At 37.5% G+C, this 19,730-nt stretch overlaps 5 protein-coding genes across 8 annotated transcripts; 2 read left to right on the forward strand and 3 right to left on the reverse strand.

Moving 5' to 3' along the window:
* The first annotated feature begins 1,516 nt into the window (after positions 1-1,516).
* LOC140777219 (protein TIFY 10a-like) lies at positions 1,517-2,726 on the forward strand. Its single transcript, XM_073121180.1, has 5 exons — positions 1,517-1,763; positions 1,875-1,968; positions 2,086-2,264; positions 2,362-2,419; positions 2,509-2,726. The coding sequence occupies exons 1-5, from the start codon at positions 1,619-1,621 to the stop codon at positions 2,654-2,656; spliced, it is 624 nt and encodes a 207-aa protein (XP_072977281.1). The 5' UTR covers positions 1,517-1,618; the 3' UTR covers positions 2,657-2,726.
* A 516-nt stretch (positions 2,727-3,242) lies between these two features.
* Positions 3,243-5,878, reverse strand: LOC140777217 (cytochrome b561 and DOMON domain-containing protein At5g47530-like). The gene is made up of 3 exons (XM_073121174.1): positions 4,792-5,878; positions 4,185-4,439; positions 3,243-3,782 (listed from the first exon to the last, which is right to left on the reverse strand). Exons 1-3 carry the CDS (start codon positions 5,413-5,415, stop codon positions 3,468-3,470), a joined length of 1,194 nt encoding a protein of 397 aa, XP_072977275.1. The 5' UTR covers positions 5,416-5,878; the 3' UTR covers positions 3,243-3,467.
* Positions 5,879-8,096: 2,218 nt separating this feature from the next.
* Positions 8,097-11,377, reverse strand: LOC140777220 (chloroplastic import inner membrane translocase subunit TIM22-2-like). The gene is made up of 5 exons (XM_073121181.1): positions 11,154-11,377; positions 10,305-10,369; positions 10,110-10,182; positions 9,968-10,021; positions 8,097-8,523 (listed from the first exon to the last, which is right to left on the reverse strand). The coding sequence occupies exons 1-5, from the start codon at positions 11,329-11,331 to the stop codon at positions 8,285-8,287; spliced, it is 609 nt and encodes a 202-aa protein (XP_072977282.1). The 5' UTR covers positions 11,332-11,377; the 3' UTR covers positions 8,097-8,284.
* A 353-nt stretch (positions 11,378-11,730) lies between these two features.
* On the reverse strand, positions 11,731-15,857 carry LOC140777218 (GCN5-related N-acetyltransferase 9). Of its 4 annotated transcripts, none has more exons than XM_073121177.1 (7): positions 15,573-15,857; positions 15,432-15,503; positions 14,492-14,579; positions 12,668-12,842; positions 12,529-12,567; positions 12,196-12,253; positions 11,731-12,076 (listed from the first exon to the last, which is right to left on the reverse strand). In XM_073121177.1, the coding sequence occupies exons 1-6, from the start codon at positions 15,787-15,789 to the stop codon at positions 12,200-12,202; spliced, it is 645 nt and encodes a 214-aa protein (XP_072977278.1). In that variant the 5' UTR covers positions 15,790-15,857; the 3' UTR covers positions 11,731-12,076; positions 12,196-12,199. The 4 variants fall into 4 exon arrangements, with proteins under 4 accessions (XP_072977278.1, XP_072977277.1, XP_072977280.1 ...); XM_073121176.1 differs by having other exon boundaries at positions 11,731-12,047; positions 15,573-15,853; XM_073121179.1 differs by having other exon boundaries at positions 12,710-12,842; positions 15,573-15,850.
* A 626-nt stretch (positions 15,858-16,483) lies between these two features.
* Positions 16,484-18,044, forward strand: LOC140777215 (cytochrome b561 and DOMON domain-containing protein At2g04850). Its single transcript, XM_073121171.1, has one exon. The coding sequence runs from the start codon at positions 16,693-16,695 to the stop codon at positions 17,938-17,940; it is 1,248 nt and encodes a 415-aa protein (XP_072977272.1). The 5' UTR covers positions 16,484-16,692; the 3' UTR covers positions 17,941-18,044.
* Positions 18,045-19,730: the final 1,686 nt, after the last annotated feature.

Consider the following 19,730-nt stretch of genomic DNA (forward strand, 5'->3'; position numbering starts at 1 on the left):
TGCCTCTTTGAAAGCAAAGCTGGACCCAATTTGAAGGTCTCAAAGATACCACTGAGAGATTAAGATTATCCAACGGATATCCATTCCATCAGAACTTATCTACAACATTCAGAGTAGCCAAAAACTTTAAAAGTAATTTTGAGATCTCGTGTAAATCAAGTTGAAGAGAAATGTATGGACTTTAACAGTATGATGTTTAATCATATCCAATCTTTTGTCCTTGCATACTAGTGAAGTAATTACACGCATCTTGATCCCAATAATGAGTACAGAGAAATCAGAATATATATATATCATAGATTCTTATAGGAAAAGAAATCACCAAGTTGTGGGCATTTCACCATTGGTACGATAGGATCTCCAAACCTAGTATCCTGCAGTTAGGATCCAAATCGACTCTTGATATAACTATATACCATGTTAAATATCAACGAGCACCTTATAGTAATTCGTACCCATAAAATGAAGCCAATCATTTAGTGCATATCTGTTTAAAATACTTATATGCCACTTAAATTCGTACCTATCTAAACAGAAAATATAGATGTAGATATGGATTAAATACTAAACGGGTCTAATATTTAAAATTCAAATTTTCTTTTCCTTTGTATTTAAGTAGATACCGGAATGAATCTCGTGAGTGTCTCAACTAAGTGGCCCACTTTGTATAGAATTCGCTTGCATTAACTTTAGCCTCTATTATTATTATTATTATTATTATTATAATATTATTATGTTAACGTACACATGGTGGTTTAAGTTTAAAACGACAAAGTAATTAAATAAATAAATAAATAAACACAAGACAAGACAAGAATAGTCGTGCTGTCTTCCTATTCTCTAATAATGTATTCAATGTCGTTATCCAACCTTGTCGATTTTATATTCTCTTTCGCTGCAGCATGTGGTGGAATTTCCGCGAAACCCACTTCTCTCCTCTAAGCCATTCAAAATTAGAAACTTTTAATAGGGAAAATTTGCTATTAACACCCCACCTTTTTTAATATTTGCAAATAGAGCCATCTATTTTGTCATATATGTATAAAAAAAATACCTTATTTATCTAAAATATCCCTAAATGCCAAACCACTAAAATACCTCATTCAAGAAAACTTCCAAGCAAAAAGCCTAAAAGATTGTTTCGGAAGAGAGCTCACATCTGCTTGAATAGTGTTAGTATTAATGTAATTGAGGAACTCTTTTTTTTTTTTTCTACATATATTGAGCGTATAATTTATAAGTATTAAAAATTAAGGCGTAAATTGCAAATAATTAAAAAGATAGGGTCCTACTCCTAATTATTGTATGTGAAATGTGACAAAATTTAAATCATATTCTAGCCTGCTACCACCAATAGGTGTGAAACAAAGAAACGGCCATCTAATTCCGGTGGGAATTTTAAAATTTTAGCGCACGTGTCTCACAACTCTAGGCAAAAGTAAAGAACCACGTGCGCGAAAGCTGGGTAAACACTAAACAGGGGGGGTTTATAAAGCTGATAGGCAACCGTGGAGAAGAGTGGGAGAGACGAAAGAGAAGCGAATACGAAGGCGAAGTTAAAAAGGAAAGGAAAAGAGAGAGAGAGAGAGAGAGAGAGATTAAGATCGAGAGCGAGAAGATGGCAGAGATGGGAAGAAGGCAATGGAGTTCCGGGGAGAAGACCAACTTCGCGGTCGCCTGCAACCTCCTGAGCCAATACGTCAAGGAGAAGGGCAGCATCGCCAATCTCGGCCTTGGAAATATCGCTCCGGAAACCCCCAAAGGTGTGAGAACTTTTTCAAAAATCACCCTCTGATTTCACCTTTTTCTCTTTTTTTTTCTCTTCCTATTTACTGAGTTGCTAAATATGCTTTTTCCCAATTGATAAATTCTAGGCAAAACTCGCCGGCCGACGACCATGAGATTGATGCCCGGCGCCGAATTGTCGGAGGACGAGGAGGGGGGAGAAGACGTTACGTCGGAAGTCAGGTACGGAAGATGACCAAAATGCCCTCAGACAAGATTTTCTCAAATTAGTCCTCGGAAAATCTCATAATCGGATTACTCGTGAGAAATTACGTTGACCGTCTTAATTTGCATTGCCAGGCATCCGGAAAGAACCCAATTGACCATCTTTTATGGAGGAGAAGTGCTAGTTTTCGACAATTTCCCGGCAGAGAAGGCTAAGGATTTGATGCAGATAGCAGCAACAAGCAAGGGAAGCTCCACTGCGTCGACTTCTCCTAATCCAGTGATTAGTAGACAACCTCAACCTACAATTTGTGGTGATTAACCTAATTCTCATATATATACTACCAAATTAAAACCTTAGCAATCATCTATTAGTACTGATACATTTCCACATCCTCTGCTGGATTGCAGATCTACCCATTGCAAGAAAGGCATCTCTTCATCGGTTCCTTGAGAAGAGAAAGAATAGGTAGGTAGATGATTCAATTCCACTGTCTACTTACCTGCTAATATGAAGTGTTAATTGGACTTAAAATGTTTAAATTTCTTAATCTCTAGGCTCAATGGGAACGCCCCCTATCAAGTATCTTCTTCTCCTGTACCAGCTGGTCCAACCAAGGAGGCTCGCCAATCTTGGCTTGGATTGGGTTCGCATGTCTCGAGCCCTAGTTTGAGCTTGAGCTCGAGCTCGCAGTGTAGCTCGTAGGAAATGTTAATGATATTGTTTGTACCTTGTTAAATAATCTAATCTCTTCTTTTTGTTCTCTGTCTCTAAATCAATCTCTGATGTCCTAGTTGAGGACATATATATATATATATATATATATATATATATATATATATATATATATATATATATATATATATATATATATATATATGACATATGTGTTTATCCTACTCTTTTCTTGTAATATTATTGTGAGACTTTATGCACCAAGACCCATTTGCATTTTATTGGAGTCTTAAAAGAAAGAGTAGGTTACCTGCTAGTTGAAACAAATTTAGGAAACACCAAGGACTTGACCCCAAACATATTCTATTCAACACCTTTCTTTGATGCCCCCTTTTACTAGATTTAAACAATGGATGACTATTTATTTATTCATCCCCCCACCACTTGGATGCAAGGATGCAAGCTTTACATGATATTATCTTTTCAGAGTAGGTGTAATGGGGTGGATAAGAAATCCCTCATGGAGTTGGTAGCATAATTGTAGAGAGAGAATCTGGATTCTGGAATTCTAATGGTACAAATAACATAATGATACACCAAAAGATTAACACATATATGTAGAACTACCTGAAGAAAAAGGAACTCAATTAAACAGGAATAAAATATCACCAGAAAAGTGCATATCAGGGACATGGCTATAGAATGAGACATCAGTACATGGGCTCAACAATAACAGAATGTAAAAATAAGAATCTCTAAGTGCCAAGCAAAAGAACAGCTACTCTATCAAAAGCCATCCCATATACTCCAACCACACACAGTATATCAAGTAAACATTACATTACACTACTGGCTGTTGCCTGACGCCATATACATTAGCTCCATTGGCACCAATCTGCAACTTCTGGGAGCTCCTCCTCCTCTTCAGAACTATTATCCATGTAATAACCTCAAGAACCAGATAAATGCAAGCTAGAATCACAAGGGTAGCAATGTAAGCGTTCTTCCACTTGTGTGCCGGATTCAAGATGTTGAAGCCCTTGAAGATGTTGATAATACTCAATAAAATGACCGCGTATCCCACTGAATGGTGGTAGATGTTCCAGTAGAAGCGATACTTGTTGTCCTTGTTGGGCCTTAGAAGCACCGCAAGCACCTACACAGCAAACAGAAAAAAAAAAAAAAAAGATTACTACTAACTAATGCATAATTATCTTTGGTGAGATAGTGCGTGTGACAAAGAGTTGTACTTTTGTTAAGTAATCGACAAGAACTTCTCACCAAATAGGAGTGGGAGAGGTCTAAAGGGAATCAACAACTGCAAATTTGAATACTACTACTCACATAAAATGGTTGGTAGTTAGAATCAACAAGACCTTCTCACTAAATTGGAGTGGAGAATTCTAAATGGAATAAAAACGGCAAATTTGAATACTACTACTCACATAAAGTAGTCAATATCCTTCACACAAATCCACTCCAAAGAATTAGTCTTGGTTCTAGGACTTTGAAGAACAGGCTACTATTAGGTAAAAGATCAACGTATATAATAGGTTACCTGAAGTGTAGCTAGAAGGAAGAGGACAATGCCGATGTTGCGGTGAGTGTGGTATGTAATTCCTTTCGACTCGCTCCCGAGCTTAAGGCCAAGACCCCATCCAGCAACCCCAAGTATGTATCCTGAGCACTGGCAGGCAATATGGAGGTAGAACCAAACAGGATCAGCTGATTTGAACACCCTCAGGTACCTTGCACTCATTACTCCAAGAGGCAAGATAAGACCCCAACTCACAGCATTCAACACCCCATGGATCTGCATACAATTGTCCAAATCATGGAATGGATATAAGCTGCCTCTGATATGTAATCCAGGAAGACAACAAAAACGAAACTACCATTTCGACAAGATCATATAGGTAAATCTATTTACTGCTCGTGCCGTTTTCATGTGGTAAAATTACGAGTACCCAACTCTAAATCCTAATCATGAGTATATCTGATTACTTAATAGACGTCACAAAATAATTCAAGATTCATGACATAGGACAAACCAGGCGAAAATTGACATACAACCAGAATTTCAATTAATTAGATATTAACCATCATAAAAAGGGACTATCATCAGTTTCACCATTAAATCCTGTGGAGGGTAACTAAATGCTTACATTCTTGCGATGCAGCTTCGAGTTCGATCCGGTTGACACGGCACTCCCAGACAGGAAATTCAAGCTAGTCTTCGACAAGGTGTGCTGTCCGGTCTGATCATGGCCGCTGGGAAGCCCGTTGGAGAAGTCCGCGCCGGCCTGCCACACCGTGTTCTGCGTCGTTTCATTGCTAGGCAGCTGCAGACTGGCAAAGATTGTGTACATGTTGTTTGAGTACTCTGCGTCTTTGCTATACACCGTGAAGCTCAAACTCTCATCTTTAATTGTCGGCGAATAGCTGCTGGAGGAGATTATCGACGATATGGTGGTGACCACGCCGGAGGAATCATGAAACGCGAAGATCGCGTTCGCACCGAGCATGCCGGAGGAGGAGGGGTTGATGGCCCATGCCACCCAGGATGAAGAGTCTTGGGCAATTCTGTAGGCTATGTCTACTGTCCCATTGGAAGGGTGGTAGGTCCAGTGCAAGGTTGCACCTAGCTCACTGAGGGGGGTGCACAAGGAATAGATCCTGTTTTGGGAGAAGGTTTCACCGACGCAGTTTTGAGTTTGAGCAGAGGAAGGGAGGACGAACAGAGGAAGGAGGAGGCAGAGGACAAAGGATAGCCTCATGGAGAAGGCCATCAGAGGAGAAGTCTTTCCTTCTTCTTCTTCTTCTTCTTCTTCTTCTTCTTCTTCTTCTTCCTCCTCCTCTTCTTCCTTTTCTGGATGTGGGTATGAGAGTTGATCACCAAGAATGCTTGCAAACTTTAGGAATGGGGTGAGATTCTGTTGAGGAGGATTTCTGGAGTAATGATATTAGATGGGCATGAGTATTGGTAGCAGGTGGAGATCAGGTCTTCCCTTCCAAGTCAAAAGGATTGCAGGAAGAGGTAATTGGGTAGGTGAAGAAAAGGTCTTCTAAAAACTGGGAGGGAGAGAGAAAGAGAGAAAGAGAGGAGAACAGCTTAACATTACTTTTTATTAGAACAAAATAGATAGATAATCTAACTAATAAAGGAACAAGTTTTAACTTCCAAGAACCAAATGACGAATTCAATCCATAACTAATCTTTGGTCAATTTGAGTTTGTGGACTACTTCTTCCTCTAGAACTGATCTATATAAAAAATAAATATAAAAATACCAAAAAAGAATGGGTTTATGATTAATCTCTATCACTTGGATAAACTATCCTACTTCGCTGCTTGCTAATGAACGTTTATTGGTAAAGCTGGAACATTAAAAAAAAAAAAGACCAGGTCAACGAGTATGAACACTTGCCTCTTCCCATTTGTTCGTCGCCTTGGGCACGATTAAATCGAGGGCGATGGATGGATACGGCATCAAGTTGTCAAAGTTGGGTGAGGCGGCGGGCCCCAGTTGGGCCGGCTGCTCCAAGTGCGAGATGCGCTGATTTTGGACGCGTTGACCGAGCTGGCCTGCGCCGTGACGGGTACTGCCAGGAGGTGACCGGGCCGTCCCGGTAACGCGGTTTGGGATGTCTATGTCCCAGACCACCTCTAGCCACATCTGGGTCTTTTGTATATATAACCTTCCAATATCCCCTAATCCCATATGGATTTAAATAAAATAAAAAATTACATATAACCCTCTGTTTTTTAATAAAATTATGATTTACATACTTCGCCTTACGAGTTTATTTTGGTTCAAACACTACTTTCTCATTATTCCTAGAAAAGCCCCTGCCTTTTATAAAGAAAATATTCATTTAATACGCTCAGTTAAATTTAACTCACTTCCCCTTAACATATACGAATCATCTACAAATAAATATTTGATCTTATTCATTCGAGGTGACGTTTTTAAAATTTCATACTTAATTTTTAATTTTGTATATAATTTTTTTTAGAAAATAGGGAGATTCTTAGAAAAATGTTAAAGATAACATTTGAACTAAAAAGTCCACAATGCTTGGGAGTTTTTTAAAATTTCCCTACATTTTACCTCGAATTTTGGATGAACCAATTTATTCCTCTTAAGCTTTGTTCTGTATATCCATGCAACCGTTATTGACTTGATGATAAACATATTTAAATAATCCTATTCTGTTAAATAAATATATCATCTGAGAGAAAGTTCGAGGTGGCTTAGGTTACAAAAGATTACAAAAGAAAAGTTCAAAGAGGTAAAGTATATTTCTTTTTCCCAAATTGAAAACACTTTATAGAATAAAATTGCACCGATATCAATATTTCAAAAGGTTTAGTTATATAAAAACGATCAAGGAGTAAAGTGGATTTTTATCCAAATATACGGAGGTAAAATATCTCAAGCCCTAATCTTATAGTATGGAAAACTGCATTTTACTCGCTTATGATTACGCCTAAATTTTACTTTAGACTCTTATAGTTTTATTTATATCACTTAATCTCTTATAATTATATTCAAACTGAAACCATTATTTTCTTCTATCATATTTGATCAAAATTTATATGTCGAATTTAAAAATCCTCATTAGACATAAAATTATAAATAATTAAATAAATTTTTTAATACATATAAAATAATACTGATCAAATTTAAAATGACAAAAATATTAAACATACGTCCACAATACAAGCAGTATTATTTTAAATATATTAGAAAATTATTCGATTATCTATAACTTTGTCTTTGATGAGTGTTTTTAAATTTATCTTAATAAACTAGTCAAATATGATAAAATTAGTAACGATTTCAATTTAAATATAATCATAAAAATATAGGAAGATGAAGTGAATTTAGATTGAACCATATGGAGGTAAAATATAATTTCCCCCCTCCTGTATTAGGGTTGAGTTATTTAGATTTCAACTCGTTATCATCAAAAAGTAACCTTGCATCTGTAAGTGCAAAACAAAATAACAAATACAGGATTTGAGCAGGCAGTATAACCCTCATGAAAAATTAGCCACCATCCAAACTAAACAAAAATATATTATGACACAAGTAAGCACTAATATCCACAGAGTTAGTATGATAAATGGTATATTAATTTGATTAGCACTAATATCTAAGCCAATTAGATATTACTTATAAATTGTTAAAGAGGCTCATGTTGAATAAGTGAATAAGTGAATACAAGTTCATGTCCCAACGACACCGGTTTAACTAGAACGTCATTAAGTTCTCACTATTTCTGAAAAATGAAAACTCTTGCCAACTCTCACAAGCAAGCAACAAATCGAGTGGCTGGTCTCAAAAGAGTAGTGAATTTCCTAGAGCTTGTTGTTTCGTGAACGTTATAGATTATGAAAAATAAATTGCACATATCGGCAGCTTTTCCTATTTAAGCAGTCGGTATATATACTGAAGAGCCTGTCAAACCCAGAAAGATGCCTTGATCTAATGGTATGTTGAAACACATTGGCAGCTAAGGCAAATGTTTCTCCATAAATGTAGAAAAAGAGATCAATCTAACTTAGTCAAGCAAATGCAGAAAATACAGAGACGGATATCTCAAAAAAATTACACAGGAAGAGAAGGACCTTGGTTATGCTGATAGATGTTAGTCACCCTGAAGTAGTGTGCTTACGATTTGATAAGGATTTAAAGAAGGAAGAGAAACCATCCATGGCATCAGACGGAAGATGCAGTGTGAAAGGGGGAAGAACATTCCTTTTGCGTCCAATGTGCCCAGAGGTTGTGCCGTAAGGGTAGGCCATTGCAGGTTGCTGCTTGTTGAGCCCTTCCATAATGCATGAGAATGCTCCGAAGGTGAGACAGTTTTGAAGTAGCACCTGCGGTGCCCCTGGTAGAGAAGAAAGAAAAAATAGTTATGATGGAAAAGGTCTTTTCTACTTCCACAACTGAAATAATCATCTTCGGTGCATGCTGTCAGTGAGGGCTAATATTTACTATCAAGTAGACAACATAGATCAACAAAGAAATGATCTTATGTAAAGCAGAAGAAAGAACCTATTGCTAAACTAAAGAGTACTAGCAGGATATCTCCAATCTGCTGGTCAAATGTGACTCCACTGTTATTATGTGCCATAACGTCAAAGCAGAAGTTTGCCCAGGAGAAATTATCATTAGGGTACTTCCAGATAGATGTTCATTGAGACCAAAATATAGATAATCATAACACATCAAATAGCATTGCATTCAATTCATGTAAGTACTTTAGTACTACTAGACAACCATGCTATGATCATTGAAAAATATATATATCTGATATGCATCTATCTTATCATTTTTTGCAGTGGAGAAAACAATGATCAGCATCAGCCACAAACAAATATTCAGGAAAAATAACATGCCAGCAAATATCAAGATGCTCAAAATTAGATATGAAGGCACTTAACCCAAAATCCATATTTTGCTTATTGTACATTCTTAGAAAATATAAGCACACATAACTGGATATCATCAGGATAGAATAACTCACATTGGTGCCAAACAATTTTTGTAAGGTGAGACTATCAATAATTGATAAAACATTAGAATGAGTTTGTTCAGATCTACTAGTTCAACACTTCTATGTTCTAATTTACATAATTCTCCGATTTCCAACACACTTGTTCATAATTCAGATCCTTGATAGTCCTTAATGAATATTCCTGTTACTGAGCTATGCTATCAACAAACTTATAGCCTGAGAACAAGAATTCAAGATGAAAAATTGGCAACAAAGTCAAAGACAAATTTCATCATCCCCAAAAAGACGGTTGTCGTTAACTGTAATGGCAGCATGGCCCAATATATTGCATACCCAACATATAGGCAAAGATGTGGATGAAACGGGTATATTGCATACCCAACAAAAAGGCCATGAAACCATGACCTTTTCCTCAACAATGAGACATATTTGCTACTTTAGAAGGATGGCAGAGTAAAGAGAACGATTACTTAGATTTTTCATTTTTCAATCTTCTCTTTGCTCCTAATAAACCATTATCTTAAAATTCAAACACAATACCGTGTCTCATGATATTGTACTACAATGGTCTCAATAATGAACCAAACAAAGAGATCTTTGGCACACACAGAAGAAAATAGAGGCCAAAGAAACAGATGTACCATATACTCAATAGGCAATAGCCCACTGGGACAAAAAAGAATATTATAAGACTGACATGTACTTCATGTTCTCTAGTCTATATATACCATACAAATGATACTCCAATGCGAAAATTGACAAGTACTCTAACTAAACGTTCATATTTAATTTGTATGGTTTGGACAAACTTTACCTGGAAAGCTCAAAGCAAGACCAGTACAACAACCTGCTACACCAGCATTGATGACTGCATAGACAACCAAAAGTAATAAATATATATTTAGTTTAGCTCTATAGCAAGTGAAAAGGGAATCCAGAGGAAAATGATGATATACCGTCATCTTTTCCACGCAATCTTTTCAAGAAACAGACAACCAAACTGTGAACTCCAGATAGAACTGCAAATGTCTGATAGAAAAAACAGGAGCATTTAAATGAATATGGTATAATATAACAGTGCTAGAAGATTACATCAATATCATGTTAGATGTGTCAATATTTCCAAATTGGGTTTTGTGTAAATCATGTACCTTAGCAGAAGATCCTGCATCTGCAAAGGAGCCTCGAAAACCTTTCTTACTCACTAAACCTTTGCCTGCAATGCATTTTGCAAATCAATTAAGAAATTGATGACCAAGGGAAGAAGAAAGAATTAATATTTTAATGTTCAATAGTCAGACTCAATAACATAATTTTCACAAATATTGAAAGCTGCAACAAGCTTAAGAAGAGAATCTTATCGCAATTAAAGAATTTGATAATCAGTTGAAAGTAACTTTTCCTAAAAAGAAGAAAAAGCTTTGCAGTTCAACAACCTCAAAGATCTCAGTATTTATGATACACCTAACAAAAACAGTGTTGACTATGTTAACATTTATAGTTGCATTCTCAACCATAAAAGCAAATAAGATAACCTTGCAAACAGAAAACTTTTTCATTGCGGCTTGCAAGATATAGAATTGCAAATCTTTGTCACCAAATGACCTGATTTTGGCAGATGTTACTGTTTCAGGAGCCTAGAACTGAATACCATACGCACAAGGTGGAGAGTTAACAGAAATATAAGCAGCTATTGCTTCTACCACTTCAAGATCCATTCTTCCATAATTTTACCAGAAAACAATTCCTGTAACTGGCCTTCGTATGCATGACTACCCAGAATACCCAACAGCAGAAATATCATATATAAATTTTGAGAGGAGTTCTAATGGAATCAATACTTCCCAAAAGAAATTCCAATCTACACAACCAAATATGCAAGAGATTCCACATGCAGAAACAACAAGAAACCCGACAGATAAGGAGCAATAGCTATCGATGGGTGCAAAGAGGGAGAACGAAAGCATAAAGAGAGGCGCAGGAGGAAAGTGGAAGAGGACCGTAGCCAAAGATGGAGCCCATAAAAGCCCCTGCGGCCGAATCGCCGGCGAACCTAAGGAGGCAGACGAGGGGCACCGAGCCAAGAGGGACGTCAGGATTAGGGTTAGGGTTAGGGTTTCCGTTCCATTCCACGACGTCGGAGTCGGTCTCGGGTTTGGGGGAGGAAGCCGTCGCCATCTATCCTGCGAACTCTCTCACCGCCCGGGCAAATGAAAAGAAAAGCCAGTCTCCTCTTTTTATCTAATTACAAAATTACCGCCGTATATGGATATTTTTCGAAGTATCGAAGCCTGAAACTGGAAGGATGAAATAATGGTCCAAGTGTCATTTACTAGTTTTAACTAGAGAGGTTGCTTTAAAAAAAAAAAAAAAGGGAGGTTGCATCTATATCTAAGATCTATTATTCTTCATTTAGATTAGTATATCTACAAAGCAATACACTTGAAGGAAAAGAAAAAATCAATGTCAAAACCCTTCATTTGAGCGTGTTATCGGATTTATTAAGATGAACAACTCATAGCAAAGGATGAAAAGACTAATGAACACACCAGTGAATACTTTTACAAGTATAGCAAATGGATATAATTATTGCAATCATTCAATCAACCTTCAATGGAAGTGATGATTTGGGTCTGTTGACGAGGTTTTACATTGTCAAACTTTTGGTTGGAAACCTGCCCTCATATGAATAGCGACAGATTTCACATCTAAGATGGAAAGAACAATCAGCATATTTTTGCAATCCTATAGCTCATCAGTTAGCTAAAGTACTGCTGTTAGCCAAAACTCTTTGCAGTCTCTGTACACTGATCCTACATTTATTTTCTTCAATGCAGTTGATCAATGACCGATCAAGTAGCGTTTTGTAGCGTCAGGTCAGATGAAGGTCGTAGCTGCACAAACGGAACAAGTTCATTCTAAACTGAAACAAGAAATTTCCAACCGTAATGAATCTCAGATTATATTGAAAAGCATACAAATTCTGTCCAGAAGAATAATGATGAGAACCAAGGATGCATTAACTTTGGAGATTAAACTAACCTGCTTAGTTGACAGGGCATTTAAAGGAGAGCTCTGTCACAGGTAATTCTAGTGTCACCTGATCAACAATATAAGAGGAAATGTTATCCATTGGGTAGGAGTACAAGTAATCAAGACGAGTTATGCAATGTAGCACAGGACAAAGAATTTGTAAGTTGTCCAATTCCCTACTATGTAGGTCATTGTGTACTGCTGATTACTGACTATCGCTTAGTTAATTAGTGAAATTTCAAGAAGTTACCCTGGTTAATAACATACTAAATTCTACTTCACACAAAAGTGCCAGCAGTACATAACGAAGGAATGCGCAGATATAGAACTCTTAATTCTCACCTCTTTAAATACTTCGCTGTACGAAGAATCCAAAAAGCCCTGCATCCACATACATCCATGATATTTTATATTTATATTATGAGGGTGCAAAGTAATATTAACAATATATAAGGAGAATTTCTTGATATATTCAACATACATATATATAAGTACAGAGGGAGGGAGGGAGGGAGGGAGAGACCAATTTCCTAAAGAGCTTAAGTGATGATGTGTTTGATTCCCCAATTTTCGCACGGAAAGTCTGAATTCCATAAGTTTCGACTGCATATACCATCATCATTAATACTGATTCTTCACCAAGCCCCTTGCCACGACTATGACACCAAAGAAGTTAACAGAATTAATGAATGGACTAAAATTTCAGCAATTATCTGCTTAAGCAAAAGATAGTTATAGCTCCTCATAGTTCATGTTATAAACATTTTCTTTTCAAACATACCAATTGAGCCTGGAAGGAAACATGTTTCTGAGAGAGACCACTGGAAGCTGATGACCATCCATGTACATGGTGGAAAGGGGGAGGAACAGAAGAAAGAAATAAAAAGAGTGGAGGTGTGTAGTGTGTGGTGTGTGGTGTAAAGGCTTTTGTGATAATAACTATGCCACACGCCTACACCAAGTATTTAATTTGGAGAAGTTCATTATAAATAGTAAAGCAACAGCAAGTATGAGTTGTGTCAGACCCACTTTCATTTGGATAGGCTCCTATGCCCCCAAAACTGGATCTATAAATCAGACTCACCCTTTGATTTAAATAGTTTGTACTTTGTAGCATCACTATGAAAGATTATCAAATAATTGAGCTCCATCTCTACAAAATCAAAATAAAGCTTTCAACTCTGTTGTTTATATTAATCAAAAACCGAATTGAACATTGCAAAAGGTGTAAACATGATGTTGCTAAAGTTTTGTTGCTTCCACTAGATGCAAATCAAGAAGTTCATAAAATATAAGCTCTTAAAATATAAAGTACTTTTGAAAGTATAGATTTTTTCTAATATCAACCAAGGGTGAAGCAAGGATGGCCAAGCATATGGTAAGGTTGGCACAGCACGTGCCACTGCACTTGCCAACCGTGCCACAAGAGAGGGAGAGAAAAAATGAGAGAGGAAAACTACTCATAGCTCTCTGTTGGCCTTCACAGCTTGTCGTCTTGTTTGTCATCGCGACTTACGTGCCCTAGGCTGAAGAAGAAGAAGACTCGTTGCATCCCTTTGCTAGAAGAGGAAGAAGGAGAGCGGGCTGTGTTAGGTCAAATAAATACAATCCACAATCCACTTTGACTTGCTGCTTTGCCAATCGTTTTTATTCGACCCGCTCTCCTTCTTCCTCCTTAAGTTACGGTATGCAACACAAGTTCTGATTCTTCTTCTTCCTCAAGCTACAGAATGTAATGCAAGCAACGATTCTTCTTCTTCCTCGAGCTAGGGCATGCAAGCGATGGGCAACAAAGAAGAGCATGACAGTGATGGCAACAACTTCCTTGATTGCTACTAGGAGAGGTGCTAATGCAACACCCCCTCATGCCACATGTCAGTACATCGCCAACACGACAAGCGCCGAGCAGTATAGCCATCGTTGAGATGAAGCAATATTTACAAGTTAAGTGCTATCGAAAGCATGAAAAATTGTTTGATCAGACATATAGATAATAACGTGTTCGATTCTATATGCTTCACTGGATTTATGATTTTTTTTTGAATTTACTAGTTATTTAATTAAGAAAAGAATGAGTGGCTCCAATTCTTTTTGACTGGGTGTGGAAAATATGGTATTTTCACTGAATTTAAATCATAGAAGATCAAATGGATTGAAAGATAAAATTAAGTAAAGTTTGATGTTTCATACAGATCACAAAAACTAAGAAAAAGATCTTAACAATATAAAAAAGAGGAAGAAATTGAACAACTTCTATCTTTTTGTACTATAAAATGGAAATAAGACTTCTATAATCTTACAGTACCTTTTTGGTTCAGCTATCATAATCTCTATTTCAGCCACTTGTTGGTCATCAGGATCATTCATGTATATGTTCACATCACCAACCATAGCTATAACAATGGAATACTGAACTATAAGAAAGTAGAAACTAATGATACAAGATCAAAGTGCACTAATTTAATTACTTATTTAAGTAGACTCTCAAGAAAAGATTCAACTAAAGATAAATATCACAAAATCGGCATCCACAATGTCCAAACATAAAGCTGTTATACTAATCAATTTGCAAACAATATTCATGTACTTCAATATTAAATCAAAAATCTATCACATGCAGCTTAAAATAGGAGGTTATTAAGTACCAAATTTGTATAGAGACTTATAGAACACATGCCTCAAAGTTTCCAAATTTGTATAGAGACTTATAGGTCACAATCATTTAACATGCAACTAGATAGAAAACATAAAGTAGTGCCGCAGTCACAAACCCTTGGCCAAAACATTGATCCAAGAATGACATATCCTAAACACAAACAGAATTATTTCAACAAAATATTACCAATTATAACCACAAAATTTTAAAATCTTATATACTTCAAGTTCATCTTTTCCGTCAAAGAATGAAGTCATCAAATCGATAGATTCACTAAATCCCCTAAAACTTCACAAACTTCGCAGAGACAATTTTTGACAAAAAGGCCGCAGCACTCATTTCATTGGAACTTAAAAAACCGTTAAACTCAGAAGAGATTAACCAACCATATCCATCATACAAGATACAGCACAGGAAGTCCCACAAAACAAAGAAAAAAGACCAACAGAGTATCAGGAGTTCTACTACTTCGCAGAGACAATAGCACAAACACTTGATATGCATCAAAAATTTTACTATAAACTAACACAATCAACCGCCAAACATAGAAAGCACCAAAACCAATAAAAAGAAAAACCAAAAAAAGGACCTTCAACGTGAGGCTGCTCATGAACAAGGCTTCCGTCGATCAATTGCTTGTCCAACACTATAAACGTATGCTCTGCAAAACAAAAGCGCCATCAGCGAACTCCTCGAGGACTCAACAAGGAAATCCGAGTCGGGCGTTTACTCTTCGGGTCTTGGGTCCACGAGAGGTGCATCTCGTACTCTTGCTCCAGAGTTAGAGGTTCCGATCCGGTGGCGAGGAGGAGAGCCGGGTCCTGCATCCACTCGTGGTACTTGGGAACGTGCTCTCGCATGTACGGCACCAAGATCACCTTCTCCCCTTCGATGCTTCGCCCTCGCCCTCGCTCTCGCTCTCCTCTCTCCTCCTCCCCGATCTCCATGAACCCGAGGGCTTGGTATTAGCTCGCCGACGCCCAGATCAAATCAAATCAAGCTGGATTTAGAAGGCATAGGATTTATTTTTATTTTTATTTTTTTTTAAAAAATACAATATGCACTGTGCGGCCGGGCCATATGAATTCATTAAATGGTATCCTAATATTTAAAAAAATAATAATAATTTAGAAAAAAAATTTATAGTTAAAAGGACTTGTCAGAAAATAAGATGAGAAGATCTACCTGGAGATAGGCAAGTCTAAGATATAATTAATCCCTAGATTTTCTAAGATCAAGTGAGTGATTAATTTAATATATGTACCTACACGGATCAACTACAACTATCGTCGTGCCAATATGGATCGACTGCTGCATGCCTGCTAGTGCTGTTGATAATGGGAATTTTTAGTCGGCAGAATCATTACTCATTGCAACTGCTTACAATTTTAGTTGCGCAAATATGTCATCATAATATCATTAAGCAATATATAACTCTGTCAAATACTAAAAAGCCAACTGTATATTATTATCTTTTATTCTATCTTGTACTTTTTCCTGATAACATGCATTGTTTCTTACTTTACTTTATAGAAGGCAAAGCATTTGATGCACTAGTAGACCTCAAGCTTGCCTTTAAAGCAAGCAAGCTCTATAACAATCATTAATTCTTCCAACACACAAACTCCATACAAAGATTCCTCTAACTCAACATAATTCTAAGTCACAAAACATTCAAATGCATGCAGCCCCACAACAGCCTACCTCCATTAACTTCCCCTCCCTTAACTTCCAAGCTAAGCCTTATGATTCCATACTAGGTAGCTAGCTCTTCTTCACTAACACCGCCACATATTAATCTCACTTCCAATATCTCTTTCTTTCTTAATTTCAAACTCCAAGTGCATGCCATGCCTTTCTTCTTCTTCTTCCTCCTCCTCCTCCTCCCCCTTCTCTCACTCCTACTGGCATCTGCTTCCGCCGCTGCCGGCGGTGGTGGTACCGGAAGCTGCACTACGATTACTCCATTGAAGACCTACCAAAAGTGCATTAGTCTCCCTTCTCAAGGAGCCTCCCTTGCATGGACCTACCACCCTCACAATGCCACACTAGACCTCGCCTTCTCCTCCACCTTCATCTCCCCATCCGGCTGGGTCGCGTGGGGGATCAACCCCGACGCCGCAGCCATGACCGGCACCCGCGCGCTGATCGCCTTCTCCGATCCCTCCTCCGGTGGCCTGCTCCTCCTCCCCTTCATCCTCAACCCCTCTGTTAAACTACAGAGCTCCCCGTTGACCTCCCGCCCCCTCGACATCCCCCTCCTCTCTTCCTCCGCCATACTCCACGCCACGCGCTACATCGACAAAGGCGCCGCCGTGCAGATCTTCGCAACTGTCAAGCTCTCCCCTAACCGCACCCGCATCCACCACGTGTGGAACCGCGGCCTCTACGTCCAAGGCTACGCTCCGACCATCCACCCCACCACTCCCTCCGACCTCTCCTCTCTCGCCACCATCGACGTCGTGTCCACCGCCACCGAGATGGTCCCAACAGTCTCAAACATAATTAGATCCACACACGCAATGCTGAACGCCATCGCGTGGGGATTCCTCCTACCATTAGGAGTCGCGGTGGCGCGGTATTTAAGGCCATGCACGTCGGTCGGGCCGACGTGGTTCTACGTGCATGCGGCGGTGCAAATCGCCGGATTCTTCCTAGGCGCCGCCGGCTTCGGCATCGGGATCGTCATGGGGAACGCATCGAAGGGCGTAACCTACGGTCTGCACCGGGGGCTCGGGTTGGCCGCGTTCGTCGCGGGAGGGACGCAGTCGGCGGCGCTGCTATTCCGGCCGAAGACGACGAATAGGTTTAGGAAGTACTGGAAATCCTACCACCACTTCGTAGGGTACGGGTGCGTGGTGTTAGGGGTGGTGAACGTTTTCCAAGGGTTTGAGGTGATGGGATTAGGGCAGTCATATTGGAAGCTAGGGTATTGCTTGGCTTTGTCGACGTTGATCGGGGTTTGCGTGGCGTTGGAGGTGAATGCATGGGTGGTGTTTTTTAGGAGGCAGGAGGAGGAGAAGGCGAGGAAGGGAGGAGGAGGAGGAGGAGTGGAGGGGATTGATCAAGTGGTGAAGGGGAGGATGAGCTTTAATTAGAAGCAATATTAATTCTTCACCATAAGTTTTGTGGCAAATCATTCAAGTGCTAAATGTTGTGCACTCTATCATATCGTTTTGGTTCAAAGAGTATAAATAATAATGTTTTCATTCTAATAGTTTGCTAACACTATTACTGCTTAGCTACCTAATATATAGTCTAAACTTTTGGATCAAGTTATTATCTAATAGGATACTGGAGTCTAATTTTGTAAACATCGTAGAGAACTGCATACTAATAACTTCTTTTTTGACATGTATAGAGAGCACTATGATATGCATGTATTACCAAAGCACTTAAATTTTTGAATCAATGAAACAATAAAATAGCTTCTGATATCATTTTAGGTACCCAACTAACTTTAAAAAAAAAAATAGTTGTCAGATAATAAACTGATATAATATCACGGGGAAATTAAATTGCCACCATTTAGCTATATTTAAATCAAACTATCTTTGCTCCTGTGGTTTAAACTAATATGCTGAAGCAGTTGATTTTTTATCCAAACTAATAGAAAATGTATAGATTACTACAGTACCCTCGTAGTATTAATTTAGTTGTTAGAGTAAATATGAATTTTCTACCTATATTTTTAATATGATTTAAAATTTTCTTCTATGATCATATATTTAAAAAGAGATACATTGTATTAGTTAAATATTAACTAAGATTTAATGCTTGTATCCCCTTATGCAAAGTGTTCTATGGTCTCAATAAACTCTTCAAGCGTCAATTTTAGAAGTTTAGCACAGCGATTATCTAAGCTGGAAATGCTCAGAGTTATCATGATTCGACCATGTTCGTATCAGTTTATCCTCTTATATCTTAGATTAGAAACAGATAAAAGAAGTTAAAAGTGTATTTTATTTTAAATTTAAAGAGTAAGATAGGAGTGAGTAAATTTAATAGAAGCAGATGAAACCTTTTATATCAATTTACTATGGTGGAAAAATACACTCAGATAATTTTTTATTTTTTATAGATAAAATATTAATAGTTTTACATTAGTCTAAACCATGAAAAGGTAAAATGATATAAATAAAAATTTTATGAGGTAGTTTGATACTAGACATAACTATATATGGGCAATTTATAATTTACTTAATATCATTTTCAATCTATCAATTAACAATGATATGGACTATTTGTATCATAATTAGGGATAAGGTTTGTCATATGCCTTACTCTAATCAAACAATCTTTACACATAGCTTGGTCATTAAAAAGGTTTCAATCCTTTGGCATTAGCTTCCAACTTGGAGTCGGAACGAGAGGGTGCCCATTTCACCTACCAACTTTATTCCAAGCCATCCATAGACTTAGCTTACCTAGAGTAAGAAATTAATATGAGAGTCTTCACCAAATCAGCTCTCTAAATATTTATTTTAGGTTTCTAGCATATTTTAAAATTTAAGCACAAGATTAAGTGTATTTAAAAACGACCAAATCGATGACTTATATTAACATTTTAAATCATCTAATAAAACTGCTAAGCGCGAAGAAATTTTTTTCATATAAATTATTAATTCGATTAACAATTTATATCTAAAAGGCGCTGAATTGAAAAATAATTTATATAAATTACTTTCTATTATAAAAGTTGGCATATTTTTATTAAGATCTTTTCTATGACTATTTTGAGTTTGCCTCTAATCTTATTTACACTTTTAAACTATTTTAAAGCTTCAATGTAAGGGTTATACTAGAGAAGTTTGCAGCTATAAGTACCTTCTATTTATGACAGTGCTTTTGCCCTTATTTATGGCTACAAATTATTAGGTGAAATGCT

Source organism: Typha angustifolia, chromosome 15 (genome assembly GCF_048772165.1).
Source record: "Typha angustifolia cultivar Huaian chromosome 15, ASM4877216v1, whole genome shotgun sequence".
In the NCBI taxonomy this organism is placed as follows: Eukaryota; Viridiplantae; Streptophyta; class Magnoliopsida; order Poales; family Typhaceae; genus Typha; species Typha angustifolia.

Coding starts and splice junctions, on each gene's coding strand:
- LOC140777217 (XM_073121174.1), bottom strand. CDS start 5,415: ATGGCCTTCTCCATGAGGCTATCCTTTGTCCTCTGCCTCCTCCTTCCT. Junction 4,440..4,791: donor CGAAGCTGCATCGCAAGAAT/GTAAGCATTTAG, acceptor AATTGTATGCAG/ATCCATGGGGTGTTGAATGC. Junction 3,783..4,184: donor TCCTTCTAGCTACACTTCAG/GTAACCTATTAT, acceptor TTTGCTGTGTAG/GTGCTTGCGGTGCTTCTAAG.
- LOC140777215 (XM_073121171.1), top strand. CDS start 16,693: ATGCCTTTCTTCTTCTTCTTCCTCCTCCTCCTCCTCCCCCTTCTCTCA.
- LOC140777219 (XM_073121180.1), top strand. CDS start 1,619: ATGGCAGAGATGGGAAGAAGGCAATGGAGTTCCGGGGAGAAGACCAAC. Junction 1,764..1,874: donor CGCTCCGGAAACCCCCAAAG/GTGTGAGAACTT, acceptor GATAAATTCTAG/GCAAAACTCGCCGGCCGACG. Junction 2,420..2,508: donor CTTGAGAAGAGAAAGAATAG/GTAGGTAGATGA, acceptor CTTAATCTCTAG/GCTCAATGGGAACGCCCCCT.
- LOC140777220 (XM_073121181.1), bottom strand. CDS start 11,331: ATGGCGACGGCTTCCTCCCCCAAACCCGAGACCGACTCCGACGTCGTG. Junction 10,022..10,109: donor ATTGCGTGGAAAAGATGACG/GTATATCATCAT, acceptor TTGTCTATGCAG/TCATCAATGCTGGTGTAGCA. Junction 8,524..9,967: donor TCTTGCTTTGAGCTTTCCAG/GTAAAGTTTGTC, acceptor CTTCTCTACCAG/GGGCACCGCAGGTGCTACTT.
- LOC140777218 (XM_073121177.1), bottom strand. CDS start 15,789: ATGGAGATCGGGGAGGAGGAGAGAGGAGAGCGAGAGCGAGGGCGAGGG. Junction 15,504..15,572: donor GTGGACCCAAGACCCGAAGA/GTAAACGCCCGA, acceptor TTTGTTTTGCAG/AGCATACGTTTATAGTGTTG. Junction 12,843..14,491: donor ATGATAGCTGAACCAAAAAG/GTACTGTAAGAT, acceptor TTGGTGTCATAG/TCGTGGCAAGGGGCTTGGTG.